Genomic DNA, 19,211 nt, shown 5'->3' on the forward strand with positions numbered 1-19,211 from the left:
GACACTCTCTCTCTCTCTTTCTCTCTCTCTCTCTCTCTTACACACACACACACGCACACACACACACACACACACACAAGAACACACACTTTCTCTATATCCGTAATTTTCCAACTGTTAGCTGTGGTTTATACATTAATTTTGAAACATTTCTTCAGCTATGAGGTTAATACATGGGCAGTTAATATGGTATTAATATGTTTTTTTAATATGGTATTAATATGGTTCCTTTTAACTTGCATAAAACACTGTCCTGCGGTTTATACACAATGCGGCTAATAAATTACAGTAATACTCTCTTTATCTCTGTCTAGACCTGAAGACATAAATTCATGTTTCAAAACAAGACATTGTCAAGTCAAGACATGAATTCATGTTTCAAAAACATGCTATTGCTATAAACATGTGCTATTGTTATGCAAAATGTTTCATACATCTTTACTGAATGTCATAACCAGCCCAACCCCCTCACATCAGAGCAGTCTCAAAACCACCAGGTGCTGGAAATGATATCAAGGGTGAAAGAGAAGCACTGAAATTGTGAGTATGTGATACTGTGATTTATACTGTTATGTTTTTTTTTTTATAAAAATGGCAAAACAGCAACAGTAACAAAATGCAAACCAAGTTCATTTCGTGGTCTAGGCACCAAAAAGAAAGACTTCTATCTCACAGGTTGATTTAGTAACATCTTCAGTCTTAAGAAACCATTTGCAGCATTTTCAAATAACTCTGGGAATCTGAGGTAGCCTGAAGGAAACAAGAGGATAATCATGATTCCAGGCAAAAATTAGTCTCTTGTCTACAGTCTTTTAACAGTTACAGGATAAAGTGACTCATTTTCCAGACCTCCTAATTGGTATGGATTCTGTCATTGTTGCATAGCCAGGTTTTTCCTAGCTCAGTTTAAGTGAACAATGTACAATGTCTGACCCTGTAGTTTGTTTACAAATTGTCTTGGTATTTATTGTGGGTATTTAGGCATTCTGCAAAACTGGGTTCACTGCATTGTAGCTGATTTCATTCTGGGTCTCTCTTTCTTAGGTCATTTTGGTCTGTCATTCTTTTTTCTTTTTATACTTTAATTCTTTCTTTCTTTATTTCCGACTTTCTTTATTTTTCTTTATTTCTCCCTTTCTGTCCCCCTCTTCCTCAGTTTGTGTCTATATGTGTGTGTGTGTGTGTGTGTGTGTGTGTGTGTGTGTGTGTGTGTGTGTGTGTGTGTGTGTGTGTGTGTGTGTGTGTGTGTGTGTGTGTGTGTGTGTGTGTCTCTGGGGGCATCTGTAGCCTACTATTTAGCACTTCGGACTTGTTACCGGAGGGTTGCCGGTTCGAACCCCGACCAGTAGGCACGGCTGAAATGCCCTTGAGCAAGGCACCTAACCCCTCACCGCTCCCCGAGCGCCGCTGTGGTTGCAGGCAGCTCACTGCGCCGGGATTAGTGTGTGCTTCACCTCACTGTGTGTTCACTGTGTGCTGAGTGTGTTTCACTAATTCACGGATTGGGATAAATGCAGAGACCAAATTTTCCTCACGGGATCAAAAGAGTATACTTATACTTATAGTGTGTGTGTGTGTGTGTGTGTCTGTGTGTGTGTGCGTGTGTGTGTGTTTTTGCATGGTCATGATGGGCTTACCTCTGATTTTAAGAGAGGGTAAAGGTGAGGTTATGTGTTATAATGCTGCTATCGCTAACAGATCTGTGAGTAATAAAAATCCAAGGGCAGATTGCTCCGTTATGCCTCTTTATAATGTACAGGGTACAGCACGTGCATGGAGATTTCAGGTGTGTTCTTTTGGGAAAGACAGAGGTGTGTATGTGGGACACACACACACACACATACACACACACACCCACACACACACTCACACACATGCTCACCCACAAACAGGAAAGTTCATGTAAATTGTGGCTGTACGTGTTCAACATCGGGCAAGTGATTAAAAATCCTTCATACAGTACATTTCAGCTTCACCTCTCTCCATCTGGATGTCTAAAATGTGTGTGTGTGTGTGTGTAATTTCTCTGTGCATGTGTGTGTGTGTGTGTGTGTTTGTGGTGTGTGTGTTTATCTGTCTGTTTTCCCGAATATGATGACAGTAAGGCCTTTGTTTGAATGCATATCGTAAATAATACTAGTGGAGCTGGCAAAGTTGAGATTCTTTACAAAACCACCAACACTCATGAGAACTCCATAACCCACCAAACTCACCACCTTCCCACCGCCACCATGAGCCACACTGCCAAACATGCACGCACACAATCTCCTCTTTGTTATACTCCTTCCTTTTTTATCTCTGATTCAGTACATCTGTCGGCAATTCTCACAAACACATTTTCTCTCTCTCCGTGTCCTGAAACACTGTACTGACACTCCCTCATGTCTTCCCTGTATTCTCCCCCCTCCTCTCTCTCTCTCTCTCTCTCTCTCTCTCTTTGCCCCCCCCCCAACACACTTTGATTGTTGATTAACAGTCTGCTTTATGTATAACTGGAGGTTGGTATGAATATATGGTCACTTGTGAGTGTGTGAATTTACTTTGGACGCTCTCCTTGGAGTGTGTGTGTTTGACCTTCTTTGTGGGGCTTCAGACTTTTTTAATCTCAGGAATTTCAGGGTTTGAGAGTGTGAGTACTGCTTTGTTTGTGTGTGTGTATGTGTGTGTATGTGTTTGAGTGTGTGGGGCGTTTAATTTTGGAAACTGAGGAAGGATCACATACACATTCTCCCTCACACGTAGTTGCTCCGTGAGGCAGAAACCCCTGCTCTCGCTCTCTGACCGACAGTCGGAAACTGTGTGAGAGTGCAGCAGTGCATGCTTATGTGTGTGTGTGTATGTGAGTGTGTGTTTTTGTGTGTGTGAGTGTGTGTGAGCGCGTGGCTCTCTGTCGGAGATCCCTAAGGTATCCAGACACAGCTGTTTTCTCCCTCTCTGGTGTGCCGAGGAGGTTGGCCCGCGCTGAGTGAGTGTTAGTGAGAGCCTAAAGAGCAGCTTGCTGTAACCATGGAGAGCATGGAGTTCGAGAAGGAGTCGAAGCGCTACTGCATACGCGGGAAGCACGTCGCCATCATATGTGCCGTCGTCGTGGTAACCGGCGTCGCCGTGGGCCTGGGGGTGGGACTCAGCCAACCCGCCTCCGATAACGGGGGGGCAAACGGCACCCCGAAGCCCCCCGAGCCCCCGACCACCTCAGCGCCACCTCCGACAGACCTGGGACCCTGCAAAGCGTCCAACGACACCTCTGGCAACTGGAAGGACTTCCGCCTCCCCAACTACATCGTCCCCTTCCACTACGACCTCCATCTGGAGCCTGACCTTCAGACTGACCTCTACACCGGCTCGGTGTCCATCCACCTGCACCTCACCCAGCCCAGCTCCCACCTCTGGCTCCACATCCGGGAGACCTTCGTCACCGCCGTCCCCACCCTGAAACTGGTGCAAGCCAGTGCGGATGGGACGACCACCACCAAGACCGCCGTGGGCATCAAGGGCTGTTTCGAGTACAAGCCTCAGCAGTATGTGGTGGCGGAAGGGCAGTCCCAGTTGGCCGCGACTGGAGCAAACCAACACTACGTCCTGACACTGGACTTCCAGGGTTGGCTCAATGGATCGCTGGTGGGCTTCTACAGGACTACCTATGTGGATAACGGGGTCACCAAGTAAGCAGTGCTTTTTCAATCTCTAATTGTGATTTGCCCAGATCCTATGCCATTTCAATGCTGTGATGACTTTACAGTAATTCTAAAACATGTAATTACATTTAATTAAATAATTCATTGAGTTATGGTTTGTAAATGTATGATCTTTGTTTAATTTCATTGTTAATATTTGATATTGTATTGATATTATTGTTATACTATTTTGCTTAATGTAGGCTTACCAACCTCTTAAAACTGTAGTGTACTGTTAATTTTAACTATTGTAAAGCTTATATTCTGTAAGTCGCTTTGGACAAAATTGTATGCTAAATACATTAACCATAACCATAATCAAAACATAACTTGTTTTATGAGTATGAAGGTTGGAGAAAATAGTCTATGGATAGGCTGTATTTTGGAATCTGTTAAGATAGTAGTTTCGATTATTATATACAGTGACCACGGGGTTATTTGGATTGAAAACATTAAGTTAGAGGTATTGGAGTCAGATATTTTAGATCTTACGACAAGTGTGCTGCAAGGAAATATATTTTGACAGTGTTATATGTGTTTCAGGCACGTCCAAGTAAAATATGTGTGCTTGAGTATTTTTAGCCATAGAAAATAGAGTATTTATGACTTATGTTAGCTGAAACCATTGTGCCATAAAAAAACTTCAGGCAACCGTATCCAAAATGAAATGCCTCTACTGTTGGAATCTGATATCTCAGATATGGGTCATATTTTCCTGAGTGGAGACTGTATCCCTGACATATGCCTTTCTGTCCATCATCCATCTTTCACAATCAGTTACGTAAGCCCATCCCAGCGAGAGGATCTGGTAAACATATCAAGAACTTGGTCCAAATTCCTTAAGAGCCCATTAAGAATCACAGAAGTCAGTCACTGAGACTAGATCACAGCAGGCGATCAGGAAAGCAATCAGACTCTCGCCCTGGTCTGCCGCCAATGAACACAAGTCATAAAGTCTACCAAAAATAATTCAAGGAAAAATGTTATTCTTCTCCCTTGCCATCGCTATATATTTCTTTTACAGACGGTTGTAAATGTCCCTGTTTCAGGTACACAGACAAAAAGTACTTTGCCCTATTTGGAATTTGGATGAATGACGCAGTGTGTGATGCACATATGGTGGTTCTTGGTGCCTTGATTTAGGAGTGTATTGTGTGTGTGTGTGTGTGTGTGTGTGTGTGTGTGTGTGTGTGTGTGTGTGTGTGTGTGTGTGTGTGTGTCTCAGCAATTTACTATCATGTTACTACTAGTGCAGCATGTGACTACCAGACATGCAGTCAGAGCTATTGTATTTGTCCAAACACTTCACTTCAAAGCAAGTGGAATGCTTATAGTGTGTGGAATGCCTGTTATGTATATACGAGCCACCTGGGGGTAGAGTATTGACTCTGGTGTCCCTGGGCTTACACTGTATTGACTAACCAGAAGGAGCATCCTGAACTCCTGACATTAGTGTTAAATAACTATTATGGCGCAAGACGAATTAAAATAGTGGTTTGACTAAAACAATATTGATTAGTGAGACTTCCTCTGTGTTAATACGTCACACCAGAGTGATGTATAAAGGGATTCAGAAATGATTAGTTACTATGTGACTTTATAACACAGAAATAGTGTATCCTGAAATGGTAGAATCCTGAAATCCCAGCAGTTATCTTATCAGGGTTCAGTAATGAGCTTTGTTCATTCGGGATCCATGTGCTATCCAGATGCAAGGGCTGAAGTTGAGATGGAACTAAGAAATGAAAATAAATTACAGTGTAATGTTAAAGAAAAATATTTTCTCAAGCACTTCATAATCATCTCCACTCTACCCTCCTCTGCAGAAAAATTGCGGCCACAGACCACGAGCCCACTGATGCTCGTAAGTCATTCCCTTGTTTTGATGAACCAAACAAAAAGGCCACGTACAAGATCTCCATCACACATGACGGTACATACACCGCCTTGTCAAACATGCCAGTGGAGGTGAGTTCCCCTAAAACACTGAAGGCCACATTCAGCATACTCTACAACACACAGTCCTTATTTGCTATGTGTTCCCTCAAAGTCCTTATTTTGTGTACTACTTTCATCAGTATACTTACACACTGATAGTCATGACTTAAACAAAAACACTGATCCTGTTGTGCTTCCAAACTCTTCCTTCAGTGAGCTTGTTTATAAATAGCTTAGTTATCATACTCATAGCCCTTAAAGAGCCCCACAAAAAGCTTAGCTTTGAGTATCACTTCATGTGTTTACACGTACGTGTCTGTGTCCATTTGAAAATAACATTTATTTTTGATATATTGTATGTTTTCCTCCTTCTATTTCAGACAGTGGAGGATCTCTCCAATGGCAAGAAAAAAACCTCCTTTGTCTTGTCAGTGAAGATGAGCACCTACCTAGTGTGCTTCGCTGTGCACCAGTTTGTGTCTGTGGAAAAGATATCAAACCGAGGCATCCCTGTGAGTATGGCCAGTATAGATGTCAGCCTCTTATAGGCTAAGGTCAGAGGTGTAATGGTAAAATAAGAGGTGGGTAGACTATGAATTCTGTGATCACGGTAAGGTGGAGTTTGATGATGGTGGAGGTTATTGTTCAATGTTTATAACAATATCAGTGGTATGATTCCTAGAGTGTTGATGAGTGTACATATTGTGAATGTGGATAATACAGTGTGATTTTTAATGTTAAACGTTGCAATTGATAAATAACCTCTATTGAGAGGTGGATAAACTCTATTTCTGAAATCTCAGAGGTGGATAAACGGTGTTTACTTGTGTTAAGCCTCCACATCCCTGGCTAAGGTGTTCCTCAACAGCTCGAGAGTAGTGTGAAAACCATACAGGGTCACCACACAGTTAACTACTATGCAGAATTACCACGGTCCTGTATAAAGTTATAGCTATTTGTGGAACTTTAAGGGGGGGGGGGTCAAGGGCTTATCAATCAGTGAGGATATATCATTACTAGCAGGGTGATTTGTCAGATGACATGTTACAGATGTCTTGCTCATTCTTGTCTGCTTACCTGTTTGGATAATCTGACAGGTCATGTGTCGTATTGAGTTTCATACTCTGCTCTAGTGCGATGATAAGATGAGTGCGTGTCTCCCCCCCCCCCCCCCCCCCCCATATTTTATATAGTATTTCTTTTTTTTGTATTTTGTTCACAGCTGAAAATCTGGGCCCAACCTCAGCAAATCCACACAGCCGAGTATGCCGCCAATGTCACCAAGGTCATCTTTGACTACTTCGAGGAATATTTTGCCATGGATTACTCCATCGGCAAACTGGGTAATCTCACCGTTTTTTCTTTGGTTACCAGGGTTAGTAATTTGATTGGAGACCATGTAAAAAATGCACTCATTTCACAACCAGCAGAAACTGCCAGGTAGAATGTGTTGGCATTCACAGGAAATGAATGTTATTACGACAGACATAAATGATTATCACTCACTTCACTTCTACCTCAGATAAGATCGCCATCCCAGACTTTGGAACTGGCGCGATGGAGAACTGGGGCCTGATCACCTACAGGGAGAATAATCTGCTGTATGACGAGAATGAGTCATCCTCGTACAACAAACAGCGTGTGGCCAGTGTCATTGCCCACGAGCTCGTACACCAGGTTTGTCCAGTGCCTTCACACACCTCCTTCTCAAGATAAAACACGTTTCAGGCAGTTTACAAAATACTGTACTTCAAAGCATTCTTTGGATTTTCATCAGCGTGTCCGTGTCCAACTTTGTAATGAAATGTTTGCATTACATTCATAGCCCCACAATTCATATTCCCACAGCAAACATACACTGTGTGACATTACCAGTGAAAGTTCCGCCTCCAAAATCGCCTTCCTTCTTAAATGTATTCTCAGATGCACTTCCTCCATTCTCAGAAGTATCCACACGTGCGGTCCCTTTAAGGACTCTTAGACAGATGCAACGGTCTCGTGGGAGGTCACTGACCTGACTGGCATTTTTAGAAAGCTAGCTATGGACTGTAACAAAACACTAAAACCTGACCTGATGTCAATCATGTATCCAAGACTTTGCCCACCTTGGCCTTTAACGTGAGAGCAGTAAAAGTCACTAAAGTTAAAATATTGGTAAGAGAGCTTCTCATAAATGTCAATGAACCAGCTTGTCCATGTTAGGACACATGTACTAGGAACACACTGTGCTGCAAAGGCCTTGATAATTTATGGATGGAAAGAGGAAGCTTCTTTCGTATTAAGGCAGATTTATCTGACCAGGAAGAATCGATAGCTATCAATGGCCAATACTGGAAAAATAGTGAGGCACATGACCACATTTTCGATGACCCTCTCTTAAAGTTATACATTAAGCTGTTTTATCAAGCTGCCTTTGTTGATGTAATCACACTATCACATCATCATGATAAACCCAAATGGCAAGCGGCAGATTTAGCATTTTATGAAGAACTTCAAGGTTATCTGCAATAAAGGGGACTCCATAAAAATGTACACTCCTACTCTTTCTCTTGCTCTCTCTCTTCCTTTCTTTCACACATACTCACACTCTCACACATACATACACACACACACACTCACACACACACAAACCCATGAACACAATGGAAAAAGAGAAGTCTCATCATCGTCGTTAAAGACTGGGAATGTAACTGATTAGCCTTAGCTATAAACACGAAACAGAATCTAATTGCCTAATGGAAAAAAAGAAACTTTCTTCACTCTTGTTATTATTAGGTTATAAATGTCTCAGTTACAAAGCCTGTTGAAGCTCTGCCATGTCCTCTAATGTTACTACTTAAATGCAACTTAAATCTTACTTTCTGGACTTTCTCCTTAGAGGCTGCCAAATTGTCTTTGCTTAACCACTGCCAGCTCATCACAGAACCTTCTTTGGGGTGTGTGTGTGTGTGTGGGGGGGGGGGGGATATGGAATATGTGCTTTTAGGTTTTGATTAACTAACACTAGACAGAATGTTCACTGTGTCACAAAAAGGGTACAAAAAAAGCCAATTACACAATAACCTGTGCAATAAGGTGGAAAAAACACTCAGAGACTTAAAACTTAAACGAACTGCATAATATAAAGAAAACTCTGTCTCTGTGTGTGTGTGTGTGTGTGTGTGTGTGCAGTGGTTCGGTAACATTGTTACAATGGACTGGTGGGATGATCTGTGGCTGAATGAGGGCTTTGCCAGCTTTTTTGAGTATGTGGGAGTAGAGAAAGCTGAACCCGACTGGGGAATGGTAAGTTTTCATCACAATCATTCATCTGCCTGTTTAAGCACATTCATATTGTCTGTCATATTTATGCATAATCTGATTCTGTAAGCCAAGACGAAACATTTATATTTGGTTTCAGGGCAATAAGAGTTTATTGTGGTGCCATCTGGCTTATAAGGTTCTTATAAGGATCATATAAAGGTTATACATTTACAACACTATTGTTATAAATGGATCTGTCTTCACTCATATTTAAGTTTTGAACCATTGACTATTTTCTAAAAGGATTTCATTAAAGAACATTTTCAATAACAGGAAGGACACAAGTATTGTCCTATCTTGTATGCAAAACAAGTGAATAAAACACTAATTAACAAACAATCACCAATAAAGTGTTGAATGTTTCTCACAGCGCGACATCATGCTCATAAGTGACGTGCTTCCTGTCATGGTTGATGATGCCCTCCTGTCCTCCCATCCAATCATAGTGGATGTGTCCACTCCAGCTGAAATCACCTCAGTGTTTGACTCCATCTCCTACAGCAAGGTGAGTGCATCTGCTGATCCTCACTGTGTGTGGCAAGTGTTTCATATTTCACAGACACTCTACAGCCCTGGATAGAGAATGGGCTGAATTTAGGTAAAGCTGTTTCACATGTGCTGGGGTTTATTCTCTGTCGAAAGGTTTTCGTTATGTGCACATATTGGAATGTGTTGTTTGAACTTTTGCGCTAGGCAAGTAATCTCTCTCTCTCTCTCTCTCTCTCCCTCTCTCTCTGTCACTCTGGATCAGCCTTGAAGATAAATTGCTTGTGAGCAAGGCAATAGTTTTAAATATTGACTTTGGGAGGCTTTTTAAGCTATTTATGGACTGATTTGATGTCTATCTCCCTCTCTCTCTCTCTCTCTCTCTCTCTCTCTCTCTCTCTCTGATACAGGGGGCATCAATTTTGAGAATGCTAGAGGACCATCTGGGCAGGGATACTTTCAGAGATGGCTGCCGTGTACGTTTCTGGACACCATACTGACACAATCTCTCCATTTCTCCTCATCCTTCTCTCACTGTCTCTATTTTTTACAGTTATTTTATATATTAGGTGATATTAAGTGACTACCGGTAAATACTGTGCATGTATGATACTAGTAAGCAGCAATCCATGTATCTCTTTTGAGTGTTTTGAGTGAATGCTTTTTGATGTCCCCTGTAGGAGTACCTGAAGAAATTTACCTTCCAGAATGCCAAAACGTCAGACTTCTGGCAGGCCCAGGCCGACGTATGTACATGTGTGTGTGTGTGTGTGTGTGTATGTGTGTGTGTGTGTGTGTGTGTGTGTGTGTGTGTGTGTATGTGTGTGTGTGTGTGTGTGTGTGCGCGTGCATGTGCATGTGCATGTGTGTGTGTTGGAGCTTTTATATGTGTCTGTGTTGTGCACAGGTAAGCAAACAACCAGTGGCAGAAATCATGGACACATGGACCAAACAGATGGGATATCCAGTGCTGAGTCTGACGGTCTCTCCCACTGGAGCCAGTCTCACCCAGAGCAGGTTCCTACTGGACCCCAAAGCGGACCCCTCAACGCCTCCTGTTCCCCTGGGGTGAGTTAACATCCTCCCTGACCTTCAACTGTCCGCTCTATCATGGACAGAATCAACTCCTCATCTCCCACCTCCTCCCCCTCCAATTGTTAGGCCACCTGCCTTAAAGATTTGCAGGGGGAACGAATGCAGAGCATCTTTGTAGCACATGAGGCTATAAACTACTCAGATTAAATGACTTCATGTAACAAACTGCACTTGACAATAAAACATTTTTATGGTGTATTTGTAATTATACTTACAGTTAATCATAATTATTATTTAGTTTGACCTAATTTATGACAACTTAATTAGGGGGAAACATATGATATTCACTTGTCCATCCTAGAATATAACTAGAACATTACTACTATATGTCATATTTCCAAAGACTTGTCTCTCCACTGACATAGTAGTACAGGGCGATATGTAGCAAAAAAAGGTGTTTGGAACATTTCATATAGATTTTTGCTAATTATGTTTTTTCACTTCTTCAGACCCTATAGTTTGCAAAACTACCTGTTTCCAATTTTTTCCCGGACTGCACAGGTCCAAAATCCAAGATGGCGGATATATCACCAAAAATTGCAATTAATCGCCTTTTTAAACATTTTAAATGGATATATGTTAGGTATTATCATTATATACATACATTTTCTAATAAAATTGAATGACTTAGGTAATAAATATGACCATGGGTGACATGAGATGTCATGATTATCAACCAGTGATTGGTGTAACCACCATTATGCTATTTATTGGCATACCCGGAAAAACACATTGACTGATTAAGTTTCCTTCACATAACCTATTAATCATTTGAATTAAAGTAATGTAAAGTAACTCACCACAATAGATTAGATTAGATTAGATTCAACTTCATTGTCATTGCAGAGTACAAGTATGAAGACAATGAAATGTGGTTTGCGTCTAACCAGAAGTGCAAAAAAGGAGAAAAGTGCAATGTGATATACAAAGTATAGACAGGTGGTGCATAGACAGGTCAAGAAATGTAGTGCAGTGTAGACAGTAGTATACAGTTGATTTATATAAGGTAGAGAGGTTTAGAATAATATAAATATGTGCAGTGTATGTTAGCAGTTACTTTATAAGAGCAGAATAAATATGGCTATGTAATGTGAACAATGTATAAACAACATACATTGGGGGGGGGGGGGGGGGGGGGGGGGGTCTGCCTCCTTGTTGTCCCTGTCAAGATTGCTATGGTCGTGGACACCTCAACAGGCACAGGCAAGGAGGCATTGGGTGGGGGTGGCTTTGTAGGTTGGTTGTCACCAGGATGCAGAGAGTTCAGCTGCAGGAAAGCTTCCTCTGAACCTGCTGTGCGCCTTATGCAAGCATCACTTGCCTTGGATGGCCTCAATGGAGGGGAGTGAGGAACTGGTGATGCGTTGGGCAGTTTTCACCACCCTCTGCAATGCTTTTTGGTCGTGGGCAGAGCAGTTGCCATACCAAACTGTGACACAGTTGGTAAGGATACGCTTGATGGTGCCGGGGTAGAAGTTCACCATGATCTGAGGAGGCGGTGGACCTTCTTTAGCCTCCTCAGATAGAAAGCTTCCTGAAGTCCACAATGAGCTCTTTGGTCTTCAATAATTCTGTTAACAGGACTTGCAGGAAATTGTGGGAACATATGAATTTGTTGATTATATGCAAGCCTAATGCTGCCCACTACAGCTAAGTCTGCCTTCATCCATGAATTGTGACTGGTTTCAGAAACAGCATCATCTGAACAATCTACAGAGAGTAGCTCAGTGCAATTAACACACACATTGGATAGCATCTTAATAGATGGCATGGCTGTTGTGCAGGAGATGGTTGTCAGGAAAAGTGACATAAACTGTTGCTAAGATCTGGCAGAATGCTTCTTTGAAAATGTTGAAAGTGAGGCACGAGGCTACAATGACATATAGGCTACTTATTATTTAACAACTATACCATCACAAACTCCATGAAAGACAGGGCGAGACAGGTCGATACAATGGGAAAAAGCACATGATAAGGGATACAAAATACAAGACTACACCAATTAAAGACTTTAAAGCTTTCTGGGATCGAAGGAAACCAAAGCCAACCTCGTCCTCTACCTTGCTCATAAAGCTGTTGAACTATGTAAACTGCCAGTCACAGTTCACACACACAAAGGTGGCAATAGCAGTAAGTCATTTTGGCAAAACCCCACATATCTACACATGTCACACAGATGTCTTGGTGCTTGCCCTTCACAGGGTACCAGACATCAACAAAGACAGTCTCATTATCATGGGCACTGGAGAACGTCGACAAAAGATCCATCTCAGCCTAGAAATCTTGACGCACCCTAGCGGCAGCAAATGTAAATTCTAGCCAGGATAGTCTAGCAACTCTCCGTTGGCTTGTGAGGTGGAAAAACCAAACTTCGGTCCAGCCAATCACAACGTGCATAGAGTCGGTGGACCTATCGGGTATCCTATTGTATCCTGTCAGGAAATTGAAAGACAACCGTTTGTCCCGCCATTTACTGTTTATCCCGTGGCAAAGGAAAGGTTTCAAGTCAATCAAGTCATGATGATGTCATTAACACACTTTGTAGGCTTGTAGTAGGTCCTCATCCATCTCCAGACGTGTTAGCTGGATGTGAGAAATTTGTGTGTCAGCTCCTCAAAACATGGTTTTCAAACAGCTAAAGCCCTTCAGTGGAACTCGGGAAATCCCATCCCTATGATTGTCCTACCATCGTCTATTGCTGTCCCCATGCTCGGATTCCTGCCCGCGCAGCCTAGAGACCCACTACTTGCCCGATGACAACTCCTAATCCCTATGGACAATTCATCCCCTACACTGGACTATTTGAACTTAACACTAAATAGGATTCATGCATTATCATACTGGTTATGTAACCATCTAACCACTTTGTAACATATACCTCAGGTGGCTCTAAATACCATGTTCTATTCTCTGTATATAGACCTTATTGTCCTGTAACTGACCCCAGGCAGATGGGTCAGGCCCTTGAGTCGTGGATCTGCTTAGGGTTTCATCCGATATGTTTCTCCAATTCTTGCGAGTTTTTCCTCGCCCCTGTTACTCATTGGCTCTGTCTGAATGTTTAACACTCTGTAAAGCGCCATGAGACATAATGTTTTGACGCTCTATAAGTGAAATTAAGTTGAAATTGAAATTCTGGGAGCACACAGGCATGCAAATGTTTGGGCACAAGATACAGTGCCTGCTCCAAAGATTCTTGACTCACCATCATTGGGATGGAGGCAAATTGTTGATAGGCAATGGGCTCCTGTTCTGTCAAAACTTCCACCAGCACCACAGGCTGTTGTGGAGCTTGTGAAGTGCTGTTGTCTTGCCAGCCAATGCAGTAGAAGGTGTTCTTGCAAGAGTAACAACTTACCATTCACACAACTTTGCAGGTGTGAAGGCTCTGAGGAGATGTGCACCAATATTAAAAAGACAGTGACAGTGGTGAGGATAAATACTTGAGTGACAATGTTTTGTTGAATAATGAAACAAAATGCAGATTTTTTAAAATGTTTTTCTATTTTTCCCATTTTTTCTCCAAATGTCTTGGCAAATGATGCAATACATCTTTTGTAAATAGTCTGTATCTCACTTGTCTACCTTATTATATGTATATTTATCAAAAATTGACCACTTTAAGCCGTTATATTATTTTTCTGCATATATTGTCCACCATCTTGAATTTTGGCACTGAAAATGAAGAAAAAAATTGGAAACAGGTTGTTTTGTATTCAATGGGGTCCTAGCAAGTAAAAAATCACCAGTTGCAAAAATCTATATGAACCATTCCTAAAATTGCACGATTCCCCACACTATAGGAAAGCATCGTGCTATAATCTACAAGCCGTGGTTTTATGACGCAGCAGCATAATAATACTGCTCTGACTATGTGCGCCTCAGGTACAAATGGACCATCCCTGTAAAATGGCAATCTTTGTTGAGCAACAGGAACGTGTCTCAGATGTTTGACAAATCATCTCCAGGTACACAATTTTTATTCACATTCCCTGCACATTCACACTTGGGAGTCAGAAATAGCAGAAATTACAGAAACAAATCTGTTATTCTCAGTATGGTACAATGTATAGGATTAATTGTCTGTAGGATAGCATTGTTGCTATACTTTTGTATAAGAATTGATCATTTTGAAAAGAGCATCTGCACTGGTATTATCATGTATAACAATGCAGATTAGGAATTAGATGCCTGTAGATACCTGGATTCCTGCAGTTTTGGACAACTGCAACCAGACTGTTCCTCCATTTCCACAACCATTTAACAGTATATCTACTCTGAAACATCATAGCATGAGAGGTTATCACAGGCTTATAAATAGCCGCAAAGTAACTGCAACAGCTTTCCAGTCTTGACTAAATTTGTTTTTGGTTTGCTCATTGAAATACACAGAAATTGTAATAACTGGGTACAACCCTACAACCGACGGTCTCATTAAGGTCAACAATGACCATCTGGGCTTCTACCGAGTCAATCATCAAGACAGCATGTGGAACGCTATCAGTGACCAGCTCGTGAACAACCACGAGGTAAAGTCTAACCACTGCCTCTCAGCCATACATATTTACATGGACCGAGCTCTATTAGTGTTGCCTTCTTCGCAATGAACAGAATAATTCACTGATACAACTTTGATTGCCTTGATTGATTGTTACACTGTTACTGTTCCACACATAATGCTTAACAGTAATGCCTAACAATGTTATGTTGAGTTACAGACCAGCTTTAATTCAATTTTTTGCAGGAATTTGACCCTGCTGACCGATCAAGCTACATAGATGATGTATTTGCCCTTGCTAGGTAGGTACATAAATCCAAAGAAAACCTCTCTAACATGCTTGTCTGTCACATATGAGGCTCACCTGAAGGTTTACTTTAAGTGTTTGTGTCGGTCACCATTGTTGTGCTTGACTTCAGACACCAAAGTGATATTCTTTTGTGATGGTCTTTACACAAACCAGGGCAAATATGCTGGATTATGGAAACGCACTTAACATGACCAAACATATGAGCAATGAGACGGAATATATTGTATGGGACCGTGTCTCATCCTCCATCGCCTATGTGACAAACATGCTATCAGATGACCCCACCTACCCAAGGTTCCAGGTAGGCATCCCTGCACAGGGTGTGCATTATGTAAGACAGGGATTATCAACCAATAGTCCATGCATTGCTGATGGTCCCTGGCCATGCATTTAAAATGGGAATCATTATTTTATTATCATTATTTATTCGGTGGTGGTCCTTTGGTTGCTTCCTGGGATGAGAGTGAATCCAATGGATTTTCTGTCTGTTTGCTTTTAGAAATTATTCCGTGGCTATGTTCAGGACATTGCTGCCAAGATGGGGTGGGATGACGTTGGTAATCAAACAGAAAGGTGAGTGTGTGCACACTCATCTATGTTTATGCATGTGTGTGTGTGTGTGTGTGTGTGTGTGTGTGTGTGAAGGTGTCAGTAAACAGAAGTAACTTCAGTGTACATTTCTTACCTTCTGTCTCTATCAGGTTGTTGCGTGAGACAGTGCTGGGTATTGCATGTAAAATGGATGACCAGCAAGCTCTGAACAAAGCATCTGAGTTATTCAACCAGTGGATTGATGGAACCCTTGAGTAAGCAACGCACGACACAAAACAAAACAAATCTCTCACATGTACTCACTATGAATTGTTGGAATAGATGATAGGGAAGACTCAAACAACACTCTGCATATTTGTGTGTGTGTGTGTGTGTGTGTGTGTGTAGTCGAGTGGGAGTGAACTTGCGGCTGCTGGTTTACCGCTATGGCATGAAGAACGCAGGGACGAAGGAGAAGTGGGAGGTTATGTTCCAAAGATACCGCGACGCCACCCTGGCCCAGGAGAAGGACAAGCTGCTCTATGGGCTGGCCTCTGTGGAGGACGTCTCACTGCTCAACAGGTACAACACACACACACACACACACACAAACCAACACACTGACACAGATACACACACACACACACACACACACACACACACACACACACACACACACACACACACAGACACACACACACATACACACACACACACACACACAAACCAACACACTGACACAGATACACACATACCCACACACACACACATACACACACACATACACACACAAACCAACACACTGACACAGATACACACATACCCACACACACACACACACACACAGATATGCATCCTGGTGCATTCAGTACATACACAACTGTATGTGTACTCTGTGCCTCCTCTTTCTCTCTCACACTCTTTCTGTCTCTCTCTCTCTCACACACACACATACACAATAATACAATTAGCATCATTACAAAATGATAGTGACTGTGACAGGTGGAATAATGAAGATTGAATAAATTGATAAATACAAGATTATAACAAGACAATGATAACATGCTGTGCTACTGATGTCTGATCATCTCAGGTTGCTGGAAGCCAGTAAAGATGAGAGCATAATTCGCAGTCAGGATTTATTCACAGTGGTAAGGTATGTTGCCGGAAACAAGTACGGCAAGACCATGGCTTGGGACTGGACGACACTCAACTGGGATTACTTGGTGAACAGGTGAGCCTGCTCATGTAATCAGAGATGAAAAAAGTAAGACCTGTGAAAATCAGGGAATCTCATGCAGTCCTAACCAGAGTATTCATGCCATTTTAATATCATGGACATCATACCAAAACCTTGACCCAAGGAAGTCGGGGACTTTATTAATATTTTATTCTCCTCAAGAGGTCTACATTCTGAATAGTGATGAGACTTCAGAATCAACCGAACATAATAACTAATTCATCTTTATTCTGTGGCTCCACCTGCCTGGCTGTCTCCTCAGGTACACCATTAATGACCGGAGCCTGGGCCGCCTGCTCACCAGCCTCAGCAGCACATACAACACAGAACTGCTGCTCTGGAAGGTACAGAGCCACTCTACTCTCACTCACTCACTCACTCACGCACTCACTAACGCACTCACTCACTCACTCACTCACTCACGCACTCACTAACGCACTCACTCACACACACACTCACTCACTCACTCACTCACTCACACACTCACTAACGCACTCACTCACTCACTCACTCACTCACTCACACACTCACTAACGCACTCACTCACGCACTCACTCACTCACTCACTGACTCACTCATTCACTCACTCTCTCTCTCTCTCTCTCTCTCACTCACTCACTCACTCTCTCTCTCTCTCTCTCTCACTCACTCACTCACTCACTCTCTCACTCACTCACTCACTCACTCACGGCATACAAACAAAAATAATGTAGTTACACTTGCTTAACGATCATGCTCGCAACCATTCCCCCATGCAGAGAAAACATGCATGTAAATACACCTCTTCCCCCAATCTATAAACTGAACAATACTCGTGTATGCAAACTCACACACATGTTGACGAGGTTTCTCCATTTATAGGATTTTTTATATAGGAATAGGAATTTATAGGAGTCATTATTTACAGTTAGGTGCTGCAGTTACAGCACAGATTACAGGCAGAAACACTCTAACAAAACGCAAATAACAACAAGATACAGAACCACTTAGCTGACCAAAACAGACTCAGCTAGCAGCACAACACAGGTATGATTTCTTCCAGTAGACATTTACTTTCAGTTAAATCTACAATTAGATTAAAAAAAAACCTACATACGGGCTGCTGTAATTTACCTCCAAGAACATCACTGACATTGACATTCCGCATGTGTCATTACTGTGTTCCATCAGATGGAGCACTTCTTTGCCAAGACACCGAACGCAGGAGCTGGGGAGATGCCTCGCCAACAGGCCCTGGAGACGGTCAGGAACAACATCGAGTGGATGCGGCTAAACAAGGACGAGATCCAGACTTGGCTGGAGAACAATGTACCATTGTGATCGAATCAAAGGGACGGCAAAGGGGAGAAGTGAGAGGCGGGATGATTTGACACTGACTGGATCTCACTTCAACCCAGGAGCCCATGTCTCAATCACTTGATTCCCTTATTTGGTTTTAATATTTAAATGATGTATGACAACAAACTTTTACAAACATGCAGAGAAGTCCACTCATGTAGACACCACTCTAGTCTTTGGAGGATAGAGGCACTCGAATGGGCTTTGTATCACTTTAGTGCACGTAGGGCTTTAGTATCACTTCCCCTATACAAAATCACAGAGATCCTGAACTATACGAACCAATCCATGAATTGCTCTCAGTATGTATTCCAGTTAGAAAGCAAATGTTTTTATTGTTTTAGTCCACAGTTCCCATCCCACAGAGCACAAGCTGGCTTAGGTGTGTGTACAGTAGTGATAGGTCTGAGTGAGAGGAAGGCTCCTCACAGAAAGATGTACCAGATGCAGCGATTGAGATGCCATCAAATAAACTGTATATGCCCTCTTTTTTCTATTTAAACAATGTTGTGAAATATGCACTGAAATAACTTGGAAGATGTACAGATGTTATAAAGATTAAATATTTGATTAAACTGTTTCCTGTTTGACCATCTTTTACCTCAAGTCTTTTCTGAAACTCTGTCTTCAGGGTTCATTGCACATCTATGCTTATGACAGATATAGGGAAATTGACCCATTACAACATTACATGTTTTCAACATTATTTCCCACCAGACACATACTGAAGCATGTTTTTTTTTAATCTATAATGGCATATAGAAGATCCTTTATTCAGGTCTGCATTTCTCTCTTTCT

At 42.0% G+C, this 19,211-nt stretch overlaps 1 protein-coding gene across 1 annotated transcript; it reads left to right on the plus strand.

Moving 5' to 3' along the window:
• Positions 1 to 2,769: 2,769 nt before the first annotated feature.
• On the plus strand, positions 2,770 to 18,395 carry enpep (glutamyl aminopeptidase). The gene is made up of 20 exons (XM_076299904.1): positions 2,770 to 3,662; positions 5,501 to 5,642; positions 5,993 to 6,124; positions 6,835 to 6,955; positions 7,135 to 7,289; positions 8,784 to 8,897; positions 9,286 to 9,420; positions 9,812 to 9,877; positions 10,082 to 10,147; positions 10,309 to 10,469; positions 14,382 to 14,464; positions 14,889 to 15,025; positions 15,241 to 15,296; positions 15,458 to 15,605; positions 15,804 to 15,877; positions 16,006 to 16,110; positions 16,244 to 16,417; positions 16,929 to 17,069; positions 17,338 to 17,419; positions 18,246 to 18,395. Exons 1-20 carry the CDS (start codon positions 3,007 to 3,009, stop codon positions 18,393 to 18,395), a joined length of 2,898 nt encoding a protein of 965 aa, XP_076156019.1. The 5' UTR covers positions 2,770 to 3,006.
• Positions 18,396 to 19,211: the final 816 nt, after the last annotated feature.

Source organism: Alosa pseudoharengus, unplaced genomic scaffold (genome assembly GCF_046254945.1).
Source record: "Alosa pseudoharengus isolate Yale_2024_CS ecotype anadromous, Long Island Sound unplaced genomic scaffold, YU_APseudo_1.1 YU_APseudo_1.1_scf_22, whole genome shotgun sequence".
NCBI lineage: Eukaryota > Metazoa > Chordata > Actinopteri > Clupeiformes > Clupeidae > Alosa > Alosa pseudoharengus.

Excerpts from the sequence above, each read along its gene's own strand:
- enpep (XM_076299904.1), top strand. The coding sequence starts at position 3,007 with ATGGAGAGCATGGAGTTCGAGAAGGAGTCGAAGCGCTACTGCATACGC. Across the intron at positions 6,956-7,134 it reads TTACTCCATCGGCAAACTGG|ATAAGATCGCCATCCCAGAC; the intron begins GTAATCTCACCG and ends CTTCTACCTCAG. Across the intron at positions 9,421-9,811 it reads ACTCCATCTCCTACAGCAAG|GGGGCATCAATTTTGAGAAT; the intron begins GTGAGTGCATCT and ends TCTCTGATACAG.